The sequence below is a fragment of the Bos indicus x Bos taurus genome, chromosome X (genome assembly GCF_003369695.1).
Source record: "Bos indicus x Bos taurus breed Angus x Brahman F1 hybrid chromosome X, Bos_hybrid_MaternalHap_v2.0, whole genome shotgun sequence".
Classification (NCBI taxonomy): domain Eukaryota; kingdom Metazoa; phylum Chordata; class Mammalia; order Artiodactyla; family Bovidae; genus Bos; species Bos indicus x Bos taurus.
This window is the reverse complement of record NC_040105.1, coordinates 77,343,069-77,364,160: the sequence shown is the minus strand read 5'-3', so window position 1 is coordinate 77,364,160 and position 21,092 is coordinate 77,343,069. Positions and strand designations below refer to the sequence as shown.

Genomic DNA, 21,092 nt, shown 5'->3' with positions numbered 1-21,092 from the left:
CAGTATATTCATACATATATATGGAATCTAGAAAAATGGTATTGATAAACCTATTAACAGGGAAGGAATGGAGACATGGACTAGAAAATGGACTTGTGGACACAGTGGGAGAAGGAAAGAGTGGGATGAACAGAGAAAGTAGACTCGACATATATATACTGCCATGTGTAAACGAGATAGCTGGTGAGAAGTTGCTATATAACACAGGGAACCAACCCTAGTACTCTGTGATTACTTAGAGGAGTGGGGTGGGGGGATGGGAGGGAGAAGAGGGAGGTGATATATGTATAATTATGACTGATTTGCTTTGTTGTACGGCAGAAACCAACACAATATTGTATAACAATTTTCCCCCAAATAAAAAGTAAATTAAAAGATTGGAAATGGGAGCTGTTCTTACTATGCAAATGAAAACACGACTCCTGGATTTATAATTAAATTATATTTAATTTAAATAAAAGAGTAGATATTTCTGCAGAATACCCTCAAAATTGAAGATGCTCAACAAATGACTGCTGAATGACTGAAACTGTGAAAAAATCAAGATAAATTAATGCATTTGAACAACAAAATTTTTCAAAATAAAGAATATATCTGGGCCATCCTAAAAATTAAGTAGGAATGAGATCAAATAGAAAGGGAAAAAATAACTTGATTAATTTACCTTTCATCATATACTTCCTAGAAGAGCACACCTGGATTTCTGTTCCTTTTCAAACCCCAATATCTTATTATTTGTGGTGTTAGTACAAAAGAGGAGGGACCAATTTTCAAAGGACATTCCTATTTAAGAAAAATTAAACTTTGAAGCTTCTCACTTATACAGGTAGGATATAAAATAAACCCTACTGAAAAAATTACATTAAGCAAAGTTCATTTTAAATAACACAAGATATGTGGTATAAAAATCATGGAAGTAACTTGAGATGAATCAGTCCACAGCAAAACATTTTATAGTATTAGCCAACTCATGGGGGGCATTAGCATAGCATGTATAATGACCTAAAGGCTAATCAAATATATGTTATGTACTTATCAGGTTAAAAAAATGACAGTGTCCGACCATATACCACAGCCCAGACAATAGGAACAATTGTTTTATTAACATCGAAGTCCTTAAGTTGAGTCTCAGGGAAAATTCCTTCCTCTTCCCCTACAATGACTTCCATGTACACTTCATCTGCTATTTCAGCACAACCTAAATTTTAGAAATAATTGCTTGCTTATAACCCCAAATATTTACTAAATGGGTAAAAATTTCCAAATAATTATCTTTTAAGATTTCAATTTGGTAAATTTAAAAATTATATTAGGCATTTGGGAGGCTATTGCCACCAGGAGACAATAAATCATCAAAATTCTTATCTTCCTCTTAGAACCTAATCCTATGAAAATGACTTTCAATTTATATAAAACGTGTGCTTAAAATATACTGGCTGATTTTACAGTCCATTGGGCATTACAAATTTATAAGAAGAACTGTATTCCATAATTCTGGTTGATAATTCTTTGGAACTCAGAAGCATTTCCCATAGAATCAATTATGAGAAAGTGGTCCATGCTATCCTACATATTGTAACTTAAATGCAGTACTGTACATGCAATGAAAAAATTGTCAAAAATACTAGTAACTGAAGAATTAAAAATTAAAGAAATTAAAACTATATATATACATAGTTCACCCCACTCCAGTACTCCTGCCTGGAAAATCCCATGGATGGAGGAGCCTAGTAGGCTGCAGTCCATGGGGTCGCTAAGAGTCAGACACGACTGAGCGACTTCACTTTCACTTTTCACTTTCATGCATTGGAGAAGGAAATGGCAACCCACTCCAGTGTTCTTGCCTGGAGAATCCAAGGGACGGGGGAGCCTGTTGGGCTGCCGTCTCTGGGGTCGCACAGAGTCGGACACGACTGAAGTGAATTAGCAGCAGCATATACATAGTTATAAAATGCTGATGCTCAAGGCTATGTGGACACCCATTAAGAGGCAGGATTTTCACAGACCTTACTGAAGACAAAAACATTAAGTTAGACATTTTAAAAATATAGTTAGTATAAAAGAATTTAAACCTAGAGGGTCAATATGTTTATTTTATGTGAAATAATCCACTTAGATTTAATCTGTTAAACAGAAAACTTGCTTGAATTCATGCTTTTCCTTTATTTCACACAGTGGTATTTTCTACTTATTTGAAAAATGTGGAAAAAATATGGGAGAAAAGTATCCCTCTCCTAGGTTTCCTTTCTTTCAATTAACCAGAAAGAGACACTAGTCTAAATTTTGCACATCCCCATGGAATTCTGGCATCAGCTAACTTAAGCTTCAGTCTCCCATCTTCCAGTGTGCCCCTTCTTACTGACCAATAAGTAAAAAAGAAGTAAAGAATTTAGAGATCAGTAGAAATTCTTTTTCTAATAAAGTCCTCTAGACTCATTTGTTTTTTGACATTTTCAGCTGTGGTATATTATTCATGTTTGGGATTGGAATTCAGTTCCCTATGAATTCTAGAGAAGGAAATTTGAGGAGTGGGAATCATAGTGCAGTATAGGTAAAGCTAAGTATTGTCAAGGTAATGCACTCAAGGGGAGGCTTTTGCTCTACTACTACTACTACTACTACTGAGTTGCTTCAGTTTTGTCCAACTCTGTGAGACCCCATGGACTGCAGCCTACCAGGCTTCTCCGTCTATGGGATTCTCCAGGCAAGAACAATGGAGTGGGTTGCCATTTCCTTCTCCAATGCATCAAAGTGGAAAGTGAAAGTGAAGTTGCTCAGTTGTGTCCGACTCTTAGCGACCCCATGGACTGCAGCCTACCAAGTAGTTTTTGTTTCAGCATGGCAAGAAGACAGAAAAAGCCTTAGGAAAGGGCTGCATTCCTATACTGAGGTGAGGAGAAAGTAGGAAGAAAGTAAAATGTCTTTATAAGGAAATGTGGACTATGGTAGGAAAGGGAATGTCAGGAGCTTTTTTCACCCTGTGTGGTACTCAGCTCCAAGAAACCTTAAGCAGCAACTACTTGGAGATAATCAACAGCATAATAAGTAAAAATCCTGGTGGCTTGACTTGGAAGACTACTTACTCAGCCAATGCCTCAGTAGCAGAAGGAAACAACCAGTTAGCCCTTCCACTGCTAAACTCAGAAAGCGGTCAGCAGTGCTCACTGCCATGTGCAAAGAACACTGGCAGCAGAGTTAGGCAGACATGAATTTAAATCCTACGTTCCTCATTTAATATTAGTTGACTGTAGGCAATTGCTTAACTTCCTTGAGCATCTTCTGGTTCCATTAAACAGGGATAATACCACCTACCTCAGAAATAAGTTATAAGAATTAAATGAGATAATATATGCAATACACACAAAGTAGATTCTCAGTAATTACCTACGTATTTGTGAGCTCTAGTAAAGTCAGGAACCATATGTTGCTGATCTCTGTATCCCAAGTATCTGAGACACAATATGTTTGCTCACTTGAACAATACACATATGCGTGAATAGTCAAAAGGACCCTTCCCTCTTAATTATAGCAAAGGGTCAGACTTATTTTATTGATATTTGCTACTATGTAGTGCTTAAATCTGAGATTGGTTTTTTTAGAAAAGAATGCATGATGTCTATGGATGAGTCACTACAGTGCCATTTTTTTCTTACTGATATCATCTTCTTCTTGAGAAGAATCTTTAACTGCCATGTAAACCATCTTCTCCCGCTGCATTCGGCTCTGGTCAAGCACTCCAGCTACAGAATGTCCATTGGTGTACTCACTCTCTGTGACAATTTCTGTTCCACCTTAAAAGTTAAAACATGTATCAAAATCAGTAAGCATCATGGAATAATTTCCTCCCAGGTGGCTCTAGTGGTAAAGAATCTGCCTGCCAATGTAGGAGACCCAGGTTCGATCCCTGGATTTGGAAGATCCCCTAGAGAAGGCAATGGCAACCTACTCAAGTATTCTTGCCTAGAAAATCCCACGGACAGAGGAGCCTGGTGGGCTATAGTTCCTGGGGTCACAAAGAGTCAGACATGACTGAGCACACTTTATATTATAATAAGGAAGATAATATTATTTTCCTTTAGAAAAATACTCCCCCCTATATATTCTAACTGTCAAGAAAATTATTATATAAATTTCACTTTAAATTATCAGTCATTACTAAGAAATAACAACATATGTGCACTTTGTCTTTCACATGTATTTATCCATTTAATCCTCGCAATAGTATTATTATAAGGTAGTTACTACCATTATGACCATTTTATGGATGGGGAAACTGACATAGAAGGAGGTTAAGTAATTCACCAAAGGTCACTTAAATGGTAGAACTAGGATTAAAATCCAAGCAGCCTGCCTCTAGACTACTCTTAAATACTCACAATTTCCTATTCTAAACCAAACTCCCTCCACTCATGTTTTGAAATCTCAACTGGAATCTTCTACATGTTTGAAAGAATCTAAGAATGATTTGTTCTGTACCATATTTATAGACAATTATATATATATATTACATATATATATATATATATAATTTTAAAATATTCCACCCCCAAAGAAACCTATTAAAAAGTTGCACGTTGAAGGCAGTATTAGAATAGTTTCCAGAAAAGAAAAGTTCTAATTCCTAACCATTATAGCAATAAATTTAGTATTTATACCTATTTCAACATCATCTTCAGCCTCGGCCTTAAATATATACACTTTTATTACTTCTGAACCAAATCCATCTTCTTTAACATCTTCTTGTGAACCATCACTGCTGATTTTTAATGGTGTGTTCCCCATATGCTCTAATTTTTCCCCAACATCATCTACTGTAAAATATAAAGAGGAAACTATTTCAGCCAAAAAGTACCAGTGACATTTAGTGGGTGTTAAGCATTAATATTAGTGCAATGTGAAATAATGTGTTAACAACTTACCCACTGTATTCAATTAATAACCTATTATGCAACCATTAAAAGTGGTATAGTTTATGAAAAAAGAATTCAAGACAGATACACTACATGATCATAATCATATAAAAATCTAGTCACAGATTTCAATTTATATATATGTAATACTCTTGTATTTCAGCTTTAATTAAAATGATTTGTGAAAAAATTAAATAATCTTCCATCATGTTCAACATTTTAAGCTAAATCCTAACAGCAAAATTAATACCAAAAATTAGAACATAAAATATATAGTACTCATAAAATAAGCTGACATAAACAAGTTTCCAAATTAAGTAGCAGCATGTCTAAACCAATTAGCATATGAAATCTAGTATCTAAAAAAGAGAAAACACCTGAATTATCTTATAAAAAGGGCTTTTTAGAAATCATAAAAATAAAACCTTAGTAAATACTTTTAACTCCTGTTGAGTCAATGGAAGACAACTTCAAATCAGAAACTGTGCATTCTTCTATACTTAACCATTGTATGCTTTGCTTCAAAATCATCATAAAATCAACAATAATTACTTACACTTAAAGTATACTTAAAATTTTTGGTTTTTTAAGAATAGTGTTTAGTTTCAAGTAAATATTGTGCACAAACAATGCAATGAATATACTATATTTACAGAGTTTGTTCTTTGGACATAAATATTAAACAATACATTCCCCAAAATATTAACATCATATGCCTACCATTTTTTCATTTCAATGTTTGTTCTGTCCCTATAAAAACTGAAATGTAATCTAAGTTGATAATCTGCTCCTCCCTATTATATGTATCATAGTATCACATACGAAATAAAAATCATGAAGTCCTGACTACATCTAAACAATTCCAGAACTACTGAAAACAGTGACATTTAAAAGTTTTTAACTCAGTACTCTTAAAAATATGTATTTCAGTTAAGATCTATATGGGTCAAAGTCTAGCCTTTACCTCAGTTTCAAACTCGATATGCACAAATTCAAAACTATTCTTTTGGTCTTTCACGATGGTGAAAAACAACACATTTCAGAAATTCTTCCTACAATGTAAAGCTACTTTAACTTTGTGACTAAATATAAATGATTCCATAATATTTAAGAGTTCAGATAGTTTACTGTCTATGAAAGAGAGCACCTAAATTATCAAAATAAATAGAAAAAAAATTTTTCATTTCATCATAGACCCTAATTCTATTACCACTTTTTTGGTAAACATTTTTTTTTTTTGACAATGGGGCAGGTTAAAATGAAAGAAAAAAGATGAAGAATCTGATATTGGTTTAACAATCTCTCTTTTAAAATACGTTGAATAAAACAATGAGATCTTTAAAAAAAATTACAAGAGTCAAGTAATAAGTCTTCAGAAAAAAAAGTACTTTCTCATTCTTAGAAATAAAAACATAGAATATTAAAAATTTTAAAAGTGTCCAAAATATGAATTTCTTAGGTTGGAATAATTTACAGTAAATTAATGAAAAAAATAGTCTCATGTGATAAATACTATTTTATACACTTTAGTGGTTTAAAGTGACCACAGTTCCTCCTACAATCAACTGAATTAAAACTGTAATTCACAAAATTAAAGCTCATGAAATGAAATAAGACATTTGTCTGTCACTTCTCAATAGATCTGTACCATAATTTCACTTTAAATATTGAAATTACTGTTGCTATTCTGATTCCATTCATACCTTTCCTTAATGTCCACAGTTTAATGTGTACCTTATTTTCTACTTAGATTCCTCAGAATGAACAATTTTGAAATGTACTGAGTAAACTTGTTCTGTATTTTATGTTCATAGAAGATGATAAAGTTATTAGATATGTTAGTGTACAGTTTTAGTTTTAGAGATAAACTACCAACTTCAAGATTTATTCTATATTCTTCATTACAGAAAGTACAAAGTTAACAAAGACTTAACAGGCAATCAACAGGCTTTAGAGATAGATTCTAAGTCTTTTCTTAATACAGATAATACTCAAAATACCTAAAATTCAAGCTTAACCTTTTTGTTTGTTATAAGGTTTACAACATTCAAGTCCCACAGTGTTGTTTCTCAGTCTACATGTCATCCCAGCTAGTAATAAGTGGGTAATATTTTACACAACACAGAATTCTACTGGTGCTAAATATAACATTAAAATAGTAAGGTGCATTATTTACCAGTCCCCATAAACTGTGGTATCATTCAACATTCTTCTATAGACCATTGGTACAATTTGATTAAAATTTCATTTTAGTAAAATGTATGATATAATATTCCTTTAAAAAACTAAGTAGGCTTTTTAATGCACCCCTTTCTTGTTACATCTACCAAAAAATTAATATGGTGAATATGATATTATCAGTATAGAGTACAGCTGACTCTTGAACAATGCAGGGCTTAGGGGCACTGAAGCTATACACAGTTGAAAATTATATATACCTTTAGAGTTGGCCCTCCATATCTGTAGTTCTACATTTGCAGACTCAATCAACCTCAGATTATGTAATACTATAGTATATATTTATTGAAAAGAATCCTTGTATTAGTGGACCCACACAGTTCAGACCTGTGTTGTTAAAGGGTCAACTATATACTGATGTACCACAGGAATGGGATAAGGCAATGTATAATGGATCCAGAAGGCAATGGCAACCCACTCCAGTACTCTTGCCTGGAAAATCCCACAGACTGAGAAGCCTGGTAGGCTACAGTCCATGGGGTCGCAAAGAGTCGGACACGACTGAGTGACTTCACTTTATTACACAATGATGAAACAAACAAAAATGAATAATAATTAAATTACAAAGGTGTTCTACTCCTATGTGTATATATCGAAGAGATCTAAAATCTATGTGCACAAAATCTTGTACATGAATGTTCAGGGCAGCATTATTCACAACAGCACAAAAGTGGAAACAACCCAAACGTCTATTAACCAATGAACTGATAAAATATATATCCATATAATGAAATATATGGATATAGTCATCAATATATAGGAATGAAGGACTGACCCATGGTACAACATGGATGATCTTTGAAAGCATTATACTAAGTAAAAGGAGTCACACACAAAAGGCCATATATTATACCATTACATTTACATAAAATGTTGAAAACAACAAATCTATAGAGACAGAAACTGGATTAGTGGTTGCCTGAAGGGTGAGTGGACTAGGGGAGTGACTGCTCAAGGGCATGAGGATTTCTTTTTGGGGTAAGAAAAAATTCTAAAATTGATTATGGTGATACAATTAATTCTGTGAATATATGAAAAATCACTGATGAACATCTCAAATGAGTGAATTGTATGGCATGTGAATATCTCAATAAAGTTGTTATATTAAAAAATGCAAAGGTATTAACTTTTCCCTTTTATCCCTGAAATTGGTGAGGTTTCATGATATCTCCCATAATGACCATACCAATATATTTTTCTTTACACAAAACTATTTTCCTGAAAGAAATAAAAACTGATTTTATAGATAAAAAACAACTCTGAATGCATTATATTGGTTGATTATTTAAAGGACTCTCCTTTCTCCAATGAAGTTTTTCATAAAGGAAATCATCACCCACAAGTGTCTTATGGGTGTTAGGTATTTTTAAAGAAAACACCTGGGACAACTTTAGACAGATACAGTTATCCTATATTAATTTCCAAGTTACTTAGCACAAGTGGAATAGCCTAACTATCTGTTAAGATAAAGAAATTGTGACATTTGGTCTGAAAGTGGAAAAAACTTAAGATGTACCTCAGAGACTGAGAGAAGACAAACTCCCTACCACTAAAACCCAGCTGCTGATGAGATTTCCTTATAGGGACTCAGGAACAAGATAAAAGTCTGTTTTAAGTTCTCAATTTTATCTCTTAGAGTAGTTGAAGATATCTTGGAAAAAAGCCAGAGAACTTTTAAAATTAACATTGAGGCCTCTCAAGACAATTTATTCTTCAACTTCTGAAGATTTAATGGTCAACAAAACCCAAGAGGTAAAAACATGAATTAAAGATTAGGAGATGAAGAAAAAAAAGGACAGACTAAATCAAACTAGAGTAAAATAAAATAAATGAAAATGGTAAGATAGAGTGATCTGGGTGGTGAGAAAATAAACGATATAAAACATTTCATTTTTGTATATCCTATTTTCTACAATAAAAATTATTTATGTTTAAAAGGTATTTATTTAAAAATTGTTAGTTTCTTTACTAATGATTAAGGAGGTAATTAATCTCCAGTCTGAATTCCCCTAAAATGACCCCACAGCAGTTCCAGTATTATTTGAGTAACACAATGTTCCTTATAGTTATCAGTCTATTAGACTAGAAGGACAGAAGTCTTTTGCACTTGACACATATGGTAACATAAAGATAAATATTTTAAATTAAAATAGTCTAGAAAGTTAAACTTTTGCAGAATCAAATCACAGAAGATATGTTGAGATATGACTATTCACAATACATATAACGTCTAAATTTTAGACCACTTTAATACCAAAGAGTTTAATTTGACAAGTATCCTTTTAAAGGCATACTGAATTTGTTTTGGTACAGAAAGACTTTCGACTTTTGCCACACCGTTTTAGAAAACCATAATCACAGTTTTGCTTTTTAAAAAAAAAAAAAATGTCAGGTTAAGATGTAAATATGGAGCTGCTTTAGTAATCCACATCAATTGAAAAAGAATAATAACATTTGCACAGTCTTTTAGTGGCTTAAATTATTCGCTTCAAAACAATATAAATATTCACTTTGAAGTGCTTATAGAGGAAAAAAGTTAACACATCAGACTTCAGAATCATATTTACAAATTAAATATAATTTGCTTTTAGTTTTAAATTCACTGATACACATACATAACATACAATCATTTTATATATACATACACATATTCTACCTGTTAATTCACTTCTCAATCAACCATTTTTTATTTAAAAAAAGAAAAGAACAAAAATCCTCCCTTGAAAAGTGAAATCGTCATCTAATCTTTACTCCTTCTAGCATGATGCTTTCAAATTTTATAAGGAATAGATCCACTTCTTCCTCAAGCTCCACCAATAACTTATCATAAGATTTCTATTATTGCTGCTATTCAGGCAAACCTACCACTTGAAATGAGAACAAGATACTTCTATCTTCTTCATTCAGGTAGAATGTCTTAAGAACATCATAAAGTCAGGCTGATCTAAATTTGTTTTAAGTATTTTGCATAGACTATACACACACATAAACAGACAACAGAAAATAAACACAGGCAGAACTGTAGAATACAATCTGAGTTGATTATTTACTTTTCAAGTATTTAATTAGAAAAACTAATTACACATTTCTTAACATGTTATGCTTAAATTCCTAAGCAAAACTGAAATGCCAACTCCACTATCTGTCAAATTAAAGAGAAAGCGGTGGTTGCATACAATTACCCATTTTTAAATACATATATTTACCATTAAAATTTTGTGTCATTTAATGTTCTTTTTGAACCTTCCAAATTCATACTTTTATTCTAAGATATTAATAAATTGCATTAATTTACTCCATTGTGGGTATGAATTTTCAGAGTAATTTAAAAACATGAGCAAATTCAAAAACCATCTGAACAACACAGCTTTGAAAAAAATTATTTTTCAAAAAGATTACCCCCATGACTTTTATTGAACACATCTCCCATCCCAGAAAACCTGTTCATGTTATACATAAATAAATTTCTACCAAGTAATTATGGAACTTAAATGTCACTTACAAGATATCATTAAGTAGTCTTCAGAAGTGCTCTTGACATCATCATCGTCATCATCTTCAGTTTTAATAGTAACTGTAGAACCAGGAACACCACCAGCTGCTTGAATCACAGTTTCTGTATCTGAATTAGTTACAAGAACCTCTTCTGAAACCACTGTGGGAGAGTCAACTCCTGAAACACAATCTTGGACCACATGTTCCAAGTGTCCATCAGGACCAGTAACAAGATCAGCCACAAAAACCTGCTCAGGTACTCTAACAGTTTCTGTAATTAGCTCAGACGTCAAGATGTGATCACCATCATCTTCCTCTAAGTCCTCTTCAATAGCAACATCAGCCTCAAGTACAGCTTCAGGAACAATTACACCTTCTGTTACTACATCAGTCTCAGTGATGATATCAGGCCCATGGACAACTTCAGCTGCAAGGCCATGATCAAGAGTTATCCCACCATCTGTGACAACATCAGAAACTAATACAGCTTCAGGAACTGAAACAACAATATGGTCTCCATCGATATGCGCAGTACCAGTCATTCCAGCAACTACAATACAAATTATCCAAAGAAAGTAATCTTATTAATTAAAAGTATTTATATATCAGATGACATAAAATAGTTTTTAAATTAGAAATAGTCCTCGGAAAATTAGTATTTTAAAGAACCACTGATAATTAACTGCCGTAAAAACCCCCACCAACCAGGAACTGAGGGGGAAGTGAAAGAAAATAATGTTAGTAAAATCTAAGTTAAAACCTTAAAAATAATATACTTTATTTTGAAGTAAAACAAAAAAGCCACAGTGAGATACTGAACAGCTAGAAAAAAAGAAATAACACCACAGGTTGGTGAGGATGCAGAGAAACTGAATCTCTCATATGTAATGGTAGCAGCCACTGGAAAATCATTTGGCACTTTCTTACAAAAAACATGTGTACTTACCAATACAACCTAACAATTGCACTCTGCAGCATTTCTCCCATAGTTACTAAAATATGTTTACACACAAAAAAAAACATGAATATCCATAACAACGCATAGTAGATATTATTTCTAGTAGCAAAAGAAAAATACAACTCAAATGTTTACAGCATGCAAATGATTGGTTAAGCCATCTTTGGCACATCCTCACTATGGAATACTACTCATCAATAAAAAAGGGACAAACTACTGATACATTAACAACCTGAATCAGCTGCCAGAAAATTGTGCTGAGTGAAAAAATTCAATTACAACATACAATATACTGCATAATGTATAAATGGAGTCATTTATATAACATTCTCAAAATTCTAAAAGCATAGAGATGGAGTATAGATAACAGTTGCCAAGGATGGGGGTGTATGTGAATATTTTGGTATAGCACATACACGGTGATGGACATCATAAATACATGCTCACTGTGTATCTTCACTGTGGTGGTGTCTATACAAATCTATGCTATGCTATGCTAAGTCACTTCAGTCGTGTCCGACTCTGTGTGACACCATAGACAGTAGCCCACCAGGCTGCCCCGTCCCTGGGATTCTCCAGGCAAGAACACTGGAGTGGATTGCCATTTCCTTCTCCAATGCATGAAAGTGAAAAGTGAAAGTGAAGTCGCTCAGTCGGGTCCGACTCTTAGCGACCCCATGGACTGTAGCCTACCAGGCTCCTCCGTCCATGGGATTTTCCAGGCAAGAGTACTGGAGTGGGGTGCCATTGCCTTCTCCAATACAAATTTATATATGGAACAAAATTGCACAGACCCATATACACTCACACACACACAAGTGGTGAAAACTGAATGAGGTCTGTAGTCTAGATAACAGTAATGCACCAATGTTAATTTCCCGTTTTTAATATTGTACTAAGATGTCACCATTGCAGAAACATATGAGTAAAGCGTTTATAGGACCCTATACACTAGTTTTTCTATTTCCTGTGAGTCTAGCATTTCAAAAAGTTAAAGTTAAACTAAAAAGGACACAAAACCATGAAAGGTTGCTAATACATTAAATTGAGTTAATAAAATATGACAGCTTAATACATTAGACAATACGTATTATAAACATGAAAGTCTCTGAACTTCTTTATTTTAAAGAAGTTCAGAGACTTAAAAATAAAGAAGTTCAGAGACTTCTTTATTTTAAAAATGGAAAGCATCTTTTAACATCTGATTTGGGGAGAAGAAAACTCATTTTAGATAAATATTTGGTTTATTTTAAAAAAACACACAAATAGACTCTGAATTGTATTAAATTCTAAACTAGTAAATTGTAGGAATAAAGCTTTAAATAACATTTATCTTGAGCAGCATGGTAAACGCCAACTCCTACCCTCTTGTAAATATTATAAGAGCGTAAAATTCCTTCACAAGTAATTCTGTTACATTCTGCCTCTGAAGTGATGCAGTAAACAAATTAATAGTTTATGGACCAAGTTATAAGAAAATTACCTACAAGAATCCAGTACAAAGCCTTTTCTACATAATGATCACTTTCTATACAGTAATAATCTGAAAGAGTGCAATTTGTTACATGGTTCACTACTATTAACCAATTCATTATGGAAGATTGCTGGTAAATTAGGATGGAGACCAGTGAACACATTAAAAAATAAGGTGAAAAGGCAAAGTTACTTTTCAACCCTTCTGAAGTTTTCTCACTATTCTCAAATTCTCACCGAAACCACATTACCCAAAAGGACACAGCCTCAACCTTGAAAATTAGTAGACAAAGGGAGTGTGTATAGAATAAGAACTTTCTACTCACTTTTTACTCCACTGGTCATTTTTGTAGACAGGGAGACGGTGAGGGTTCAAATTTAGTATTCAACCAGACTGAAAATGTGTTTTTTAGCAAGGAAAAAGTAAATGCTAAGCCTATAAAATTCACAGTATTGAAATTCTATGTATATGAATGACAACATTAATACTGTATAAAATTTTTTCATAAATTAGACTTAAAGTGTGGGAAATTCCATTTATTTAAGAACACAGCTAGAAAATAGTTTGTTTCCTAAAGGTAGACACTAAAGAAGGATGGAAGGACAGAATAATGCTAGTGCTGGCTTGGGTTCAGATTAACCTGTTTGGGAGGATTCTAATAAGATGGAATAAGTGCTTTTCAGTTTACCTAGTTTTTACTCTAGCAGGAACTTACATGTTAAAATAAATCAGATATAAACCAAAAAAATCCAAACATGCTTGTTTACCCTGAACTAAATAATTTAAGAATCTTAGACCAAGAATTGATGAGTTCCCACAGGGTACTGGCAGAAATTCAGACCATGATCCAAAATGCTTTTCATTAAATTCTGCTCTTTCCTCTTATCAACTCATTTGAAATTCCACTGAATTGCTAGACAAAGTTATTTATTTTAGCTACACATTAGCTATATTTATTATTGAATATTATGCACCAAGTAACTCAGTATTTTACATATAATATCTCATTTAAGCCTCAGAACTATGAAATAAGGGGAGTGTTATTATCTCCACTTTAAACACAAACAAACTACAGTTTAGAGAGATTAAATAAGCTTGCCCAAGGTTCAAGCTGGGAACTGAATGCATTTTTTTTTTTTACTCTAGACTGGCTTTTTTAACTTGCCTAAATGAGGAAAACAGAATTTACTTACTCTAGAGACTGATTTTTAAGAAATTTATAGGGCTAATCAAGTGAGTCACTACTAAAGGAATAGATTGAAAGAGAAAGAATAAAAAGACCTACCATATAGTGACTTATTTAAAATTCAAGGCATTTAGTAAGCAGCATTAAAAGGCATTAAAATTTTATCTCGCTAGGTAGCAAACTATAAACAATATGAAAAAAAAATCTTTTAAAAGTGTGAAATCAATTAGATGACTTGATAACAGTTAAGAAACAAGTCATTATTCCAAGCATTTCCCTTCTTACTAAAGTTGCTTAAATTAAATGTGAATAGCTGAATTTCACCAGAAAGCATAATATTTGGTATTTTGGGGGTTTGTCTTGGGCCACCACATACCACTATTTTGCTACTAAGTCTCAAAGCAATATGGGCTTCCTAGGTGGATCGGTAGTAATAAATCCACATTTGATCCCTGTGTCGGGAAGATTCCCTCAAGAAGGCAAGGGCAACCTACTCCAGTATTCTTGCTTGGTAAGTCCCATGGACAGAGGAGCCTGGTGGTCTACAGTCCATGAGGTCACAGAGTTGGACACAACTAAGCAACTGAATACACATGCACACGCACGCTCAAAGCAGTATGGACTTTTTTTAGCAATAAAATCTTAAACAATTAGATTCAACAGCACAGATTCCAAGGACAACTATTATACTGAGACATGCACAAGTTATCACATAAAGCATACTATTGTAAAATTTAAAGTATCCTTGAAAAGAAACTGGTCCAATAAATTTCTGAATTAAATTAATAGTTCAGACTCAATATAGTAGCCATTTCATACCAACCAAAAACAGAGAATTTAGAGATTCTATACCACATAGTGTGTTTACTTAGCTAGCTCTATCTATGTATGCTACACTCATGTTTCACAAGTATCATTAATTTCTGGGTTTGTAGATATCTAAGTTTTTAAGCTAGCAAAAATTTAAAGAGAATGTATCTAATTTCTAATCAAATTTTAGAATTTGGAAACCTTAGTATTAGATATAAGGGATTAATTAAGCCTCAAGACAGCGAGGAGGAAAAATGCAAAGAAAGCTAAGAGGAACACCAAGTAAAAATTCACCAGCACCAGACATTTTTCCAATCTTTGAAAGGAATCAAGCTTTGCTTGCTAATGGGCAACTTCTTCAGGAGTGCGGATGGGAGGGATTTCTGGGACTGTATCAGATGCCATAGGGTAAGTAATATTTTGTATAAAATGGACAAAATACTGTATTTCTTCCATAAAAAATCTTATTTTGCATCATTTATTTTCAGATTCCAGATATAAAAGATGTCATATAATATTTCTCCTTCTCTGTCTGACTTCAGTCACAGAGACTCACACACTTAAGAGAATGAACTTATGGCTGCTGAGGGGGGAAGGATGGGGGCAAGGCATAGTTGAGGAGTTTGGAATGGACATATACACACTGCTGCATTTAAAATGGATAACCAACAAGGACCTACTGTAAAGCACATGGAACTCTGCTCACTTGGCAGCATGGATGGGAGGGGAGTTTGGGGGAGAATGGAAACATGTATATGTATGGCTGATTCTCTTTGCTGTTCCCCTGAAACTATCACAACATTGTTAATTGGCTATACCCCAAAGGAAAAAGTTTAAAAAATACCTTATTTTTAAAAGGTAAAAAGTTAAGATTATACTTAATATATACTTAAAATATATATACATATACTGAAATATATATTTCAGTATATAAAATAATATATACTGAAAATTATTATAAACTTATTATACTGAATTTCAAGTGTTCCATAATTTGAAAAACTTATCTCTTGCAAGGTATTCACAAAATTCTTTTTAAAATCTCTTACACCTCAGTCTTTTGCCTTCTTCTCGAGTTTATTCACATACTTTTTCCACCTAAAATCACTTTTAGGTCATCTATAATCAAAAAACTCACTTCTGACTCTTTAAGCAGAGTAAATCCATGATTCCTTTTTGTGTCATCAATTAACTACAACTCCTACCATATTAAATTTGGAGAGGACATTTAATGTTATCTAGCCCAACCCACTCATAAAAGTGAATTAAGTAATTTGCCTAAGTTTACATAGATAATTAATAAGACTGCCAAGACTAGAATCTAGTTCTGAGTCTCATTACAGTGGGCTTTACAACATGAGACAAAATAACATATTCAACCATATTATCTAAAAATAGTATAGCCTTTTCTTAATTGAGCAAAGTATCCTCTTTGTAGTCTCCCATTTCTAATTGTATCTTTAACATTCCACAATATCTCATGCTTCTGTTTACATTTTATCCCAATTTACCATTTGTCTCTTCTACACTCACTTTGATCTTTTGTGTAAGTCTTAACCACTCTATCACTGCCACTTATACTTCAGATACCTCTCTCTTCTATCATTCAGACTGACCTTGCCCAAATTCAGATTATTTGCTGTTAAGGGTGTCTTATCATTTTCATCAAAATGACTACTGTTAAGAGGCCACTGAAAAATCTCGTCACAAAAATAGGGATTTTTTTTTTTTCAAGAAAAGAAAAAGGTAATGCTATCAGTGAGAACTTTCTAAGTATATGGCATCAGAATACAATTAATCATCTAGTGCAAGATATTCCTCTATCACTATATAAGCATCTAACTTCTTTGAAATGATGAAAGTACTTCCATTTCCAGCTTTATTAACAATGCAACTTAAAATGTATTTTATATTTTAACATTTTCTAACATGAGAACTACTGTAAGTATTTATATAAACTGTTTTTCATTTCCAATGATGTATTACCACTATATTCCAAGTTTGCTTACTTCAATCTACCCACAAAATTATAAGAATGATTTTAACTAGACTATTGACACATAGATTTACTTAAATAAGCCCTACAAATGTATTTTCCTGGCAAAGGAACAAGTTTTCATTGTAATTCTCCCCTTCCCCAATAGAGTTTTGATATTTAGTTACAAATAAAAAATACAACAAAGAAAATGCTTTACCAAAATCCTGCATAATCATGGTATGGGCCATTCTAGAGTCTGATGTGTGCAATCCAAGACTTCCACCACCTGGATCCATACTTAGTAAAGTTCATTCACAAATCTCTGTAAAAGAAGTGTTTTTTTAAAATAGTTTAAATGCATTTAGGTCAAAGTCAATTGTTTTGAGAAAAATGCAATTGAAAATGTGCCTCTCAACCAGGTGTGCAAATCTCATTACAAAGGAAAACAAAGCAAACAAACAAAAGAAACCTTGTTTTATGCTTTATGTGACAACCATAAATAAAAGAAGGGTCAGTGGAAGTAAACCAAAGATAATGGAGAAGAAGCACAAAGGGTGATGAGCCACAGGGAAGTGATAGACGCAAGCAAAAGAACAAAATTGTAGTATTGAGGTTCCAGTTAAAATATAGGTTATTAAAAAGGAAGAAAAAGAACAAGATGACAACAGACAGTAGTTGGGGTATTTATACATTACTAGAGGACTCAGGTGTCTAGTATTAGTGCATTTCATCCAGTGGCTCTCATCCATTTCTTCCAGACCCAGCTCAGCCCTGCAGCGTAGCTCTGCAGATAAACTTGTGTTTCACCTCTGGCTCCCGGGGTTCTACTTATAATGAAAAATGTTCTATCCCAGTTTCCCTGGAGTTCTTTGAGCCAGTAAGGACTTCTTGCCTTACTCTACTACAATCTCTTGGCTCACAGTTTTGAGGACTCATGAAACATGACTGCTTCCTAAATGTAGTAGAGATAAGATCAATCACATACAAACATTTAGCAAATTGTTTCTTTCAGAATAGCTTTTACTTGTCAATTTTTTCATTAATAATTAATAAAGCTATACTAGCCTCATGCTAGTTTTGGAAGCAAGGGCTCAACCTATTTCATTTCAAATGATTTATACTATATTTAAGATCAACAGATAGTATGGAACCTAAAATTAGATTCTGTTACTTAATGTTATTTCTTAAAACTATATGTATACTTTACTCTCAGATACAAGCTTCTAAGCAAATCAACCAAAAAATCTGTAAATTTTATAGAACATTTCCTCATTTTTAGTTAGAAATGTTTAATAGATTTGGCTTAATCTATTCTTAAGTACAGGAGATCACTAAGATTTTTTTTTCCCTTGCCTCAAAGTTCTATAGGTGTACAGAAGGCAGGAAAGTCTCACAGAGTAATCTTTATCAACATTTGAGTCATGTATCTCAAAATCCTACAGCAGTAGGTGACATCTCTGTATATTACAATGATTCAAACAAAATTACTTTATGTGTGAGCACATTCTGAGCTGTATTTCTGTTATCTTTTTTAAACACCACATTGTTTTCTGCCTTCAAAATGAAGTCAAGAGAGTTCACAAACTACCTGGGTCTTCAGAGAGAGAAATTAAAATGCCATAATTACTTATTTCCAACATTTAAAACAGTGTACTATTTTAAATTTAATTAGAATAAATGCTTTATCACATAACCAACAGAACAATTACAAATGCCTTTAAAATGTTTTAAACAGTTAATTTTGCTTAATTATTAAATAAAACATGAAGTAATTTGTTAATCACCTTAATATGAGTATCCTGAAGAAACTGTAGATTTTCTTACATATTGTAAAATAAAATCTGCAGCATTTTGTTTTTGTTATTTTTCCTTCTGAACTACGTTATTTTCTTTGGAAGAACGTTCTTTTTACCTATTGTAAAAATACATTCACAATTAGATACCTTAAAACATTTTAAACTGAATCTCTGACACAACTTGAGAATTTTTCTTTACACTTTAATGTACAGGGTGAGATTGGGAAGGATTCATATGCTCAAAACCGTTAACCTAAAAAGCAACCAAAGGGATTCCAACAGAAATAACTACCTACAACGTTACTTCACTTAGAATCCAACCATCTGATTAAGCCAAAATCTTTCCTAAAGCATATTTTAAAAATCACTAGCAACATTTTATTTTGGAAAGTAAAAGAGAACCAACCAAGGGCAAGCTTTATTCTTGCCAAATCCATAGGAAAAAAATCTGCACTAGTGTTCAATGAAGTGTAAAAATTTTAACACAGTGCAACTCTTACAGGAATTATCACACTTTAAGAATATCAAATAAACTGGACCACCTTTTTCCCCATATAGAAAGTTTCAATAAGATCAATAACGAATGGGGTATGAGAACAGCAGTGTGTTAGGATTCAGTAGCCAGGCTTCTCAGTATTCTGAAGAGCATATTTCACATCCTTATTGAATGGAGGTAACCACCAAATACTCTTCAAGAAAACATCTTTCCCTTAGTTTATGTGGAGCAGAAATCACAGAACAAAAATCAAAGCAAAACAAAAAACAAACACCCCCCCCCCCCACCAAGCACACATTTTACTCTCATTCGTCTTCTCTGAACAGATTATTCAGGGCCTAGCTTCTAGATGATGTAAATAGGGTGAGGGACAGGAGAAAAATCCTAAGGCGGCAGAACAAGAGAATGTGAAAGTAGTATAAGCAGAGATAGGAGACAAAGGAGCCCTGGCAAGTAGCAGTATTGCAGCTTTGGACGCAACCCTCTTCCCGCATCAGTCTCCCTTTCCCACGACCACGCCAAGTTTCAATCATTCTGAGCAGAACGCACACACGTGCCCTCCCATACATTACCCATCTCCCTGGATCTTCAACCAAATGAGAACCTTCGCAGTGGAAAGGCAGAAAGCGAAGAGACAAGAATACCCTTTCCCCTCCTCCCTCACTTGGTGCAGCAGTCGCCACCGATACTACCCACGCCGTGCTGCCCAACCCCTCACCATCCTGCTCCCTTTGCCCCGCTACACGGGAGACGGCGGCAGGGAACCAAAATGGTGGTGTTTTAGCAAAGGCGACAGTTGCCGCACACGGCCCCCACCCCCACCGCAGGCTCTGACGGCTCCCTAGCCCCTAAAATGCCCGATTCGGTGCCACCCTCTCGCAAACGCCGTTATCCCTCGCGCTTTCCAAGGTTACCAACCGCTGCTGGCGGGGACGGGGGCGGGAGCGAGATGGGGGAAGTGCAGCTGAGAGGAATGGGGGGGGGGGGTAGTGTCGCCGAGAGAAAATGCCAGGGGGCCGCCGCATTCTTCACCGTTTTGTTTTCCGCCATTTTCCCGTCACCCTAAACCACCGACGGCCTCCACGACGGCTCTAGCCCCCGCGGGCTGTGGCCTCGGGGAAAAACAGGGCAGCTGAAGGAGAAGTAATTCTCTCAATTCCCCCAGCCACCCGCTGCTGAGGAGAAACACTGTCTACCCGAGGGGAGGGAACGCTTAGGGACTAGACGCCACTTCCATTGTTCCCGTCGCCCTACACTACGCGCTGGGTGCGAGCCTCTCCTCAACCGAGCGACACTGAGAGCAGCCGACCCAAGTGCCTGTACTCTCTCCTCAGGAGTCTCCTTACCTGCCGCCGCCGCCGCCAGTTGGATTCTGACCGCGCTCCGGATTTCTGCGGGGGGCGGCAGCTGTGGATCAGCCAGCTCCTCACATTCGGGTTTCCGAGGTTCCGCAGCTCGAGCCAATCACAAGCTACTCTGCGTCTGGGAGGCGCGCCGCCTAGTCCTGTTTTATACCGCGCCTGACTTGCTGAGGTTGCATTACGTCACGCTCCCCTTGCTGCAGGGTAGGGGGCCGCGGGGGGGAGCGCGCACGCGCGCGCGATCGATCGAGAAGCCCGCGCTGGGTTTCTGCCCGGAGACCCCGCGGACTTGCGAGTCGAGGCTGTAGCGCCGGGCGAGTCTCAGTGCGCAAGCCTGGATTTTGGCGCGACCCTGAGGTGTTTCCGTGGGGAGATGTTTTGTTTTCCAGG

At 34.9% G+C, this 21,092-nt stretch overlaps 1 protein-coding gene across 7 annotated transcripts in view; it reads right to left on the bottom strand.

The window, feature by feature from the left end:
• The window catches only part of ZNF711 (zinc finger protein 711), a 28,340-nt gene extending 7,477 nt beyond the window's left edge, over window positions 1-20,863 (bottom strand). The window contains exons 1-7 of one of the 7 annotated variants that reach the window (XM_027533648.1): window positions 20,688-20,835; window positions 18,834-18,961; window positions 17,267-18,001; window positions 10,651-11,193; window positions 4,656-4,811; window positions 3,654-3,791; window positions 1,064-1,198 (exon numbers count right to left, since the gene is read on the bottom strand). In XM_027533648.1, coding sequence (XP_027389449.1) covers window positions 1,064-1,198; window positions 3,654-3,791; window positions 4,656-4,811; window positions 10,651-11,193; window positions 17,267-17,345 — 1,051 coding nt within the window. In that variant the 5' untranslated portion in view covers window positions 17,346-18,001; window positions 18,834-18,961; window positions 20,688-20,835. Of the gene's footprint in view, window positions 1-1,063; window positions 1,199-3,653; window positions 3,792-4,655; window positions 4,812-10,650; window positions 11,194-17,266; window positions 18,962-20,687 lie in introns of all 7 variants that reach the window. The other 6 variants (XM_027533645.1, XM_027533643.1, XM_027533642.1 and 3 more) reach the window with 6 other exon arrangements.
• Between the last annotated feature and the right edge of the window lie 229 nt (window positions 20,864-21,092).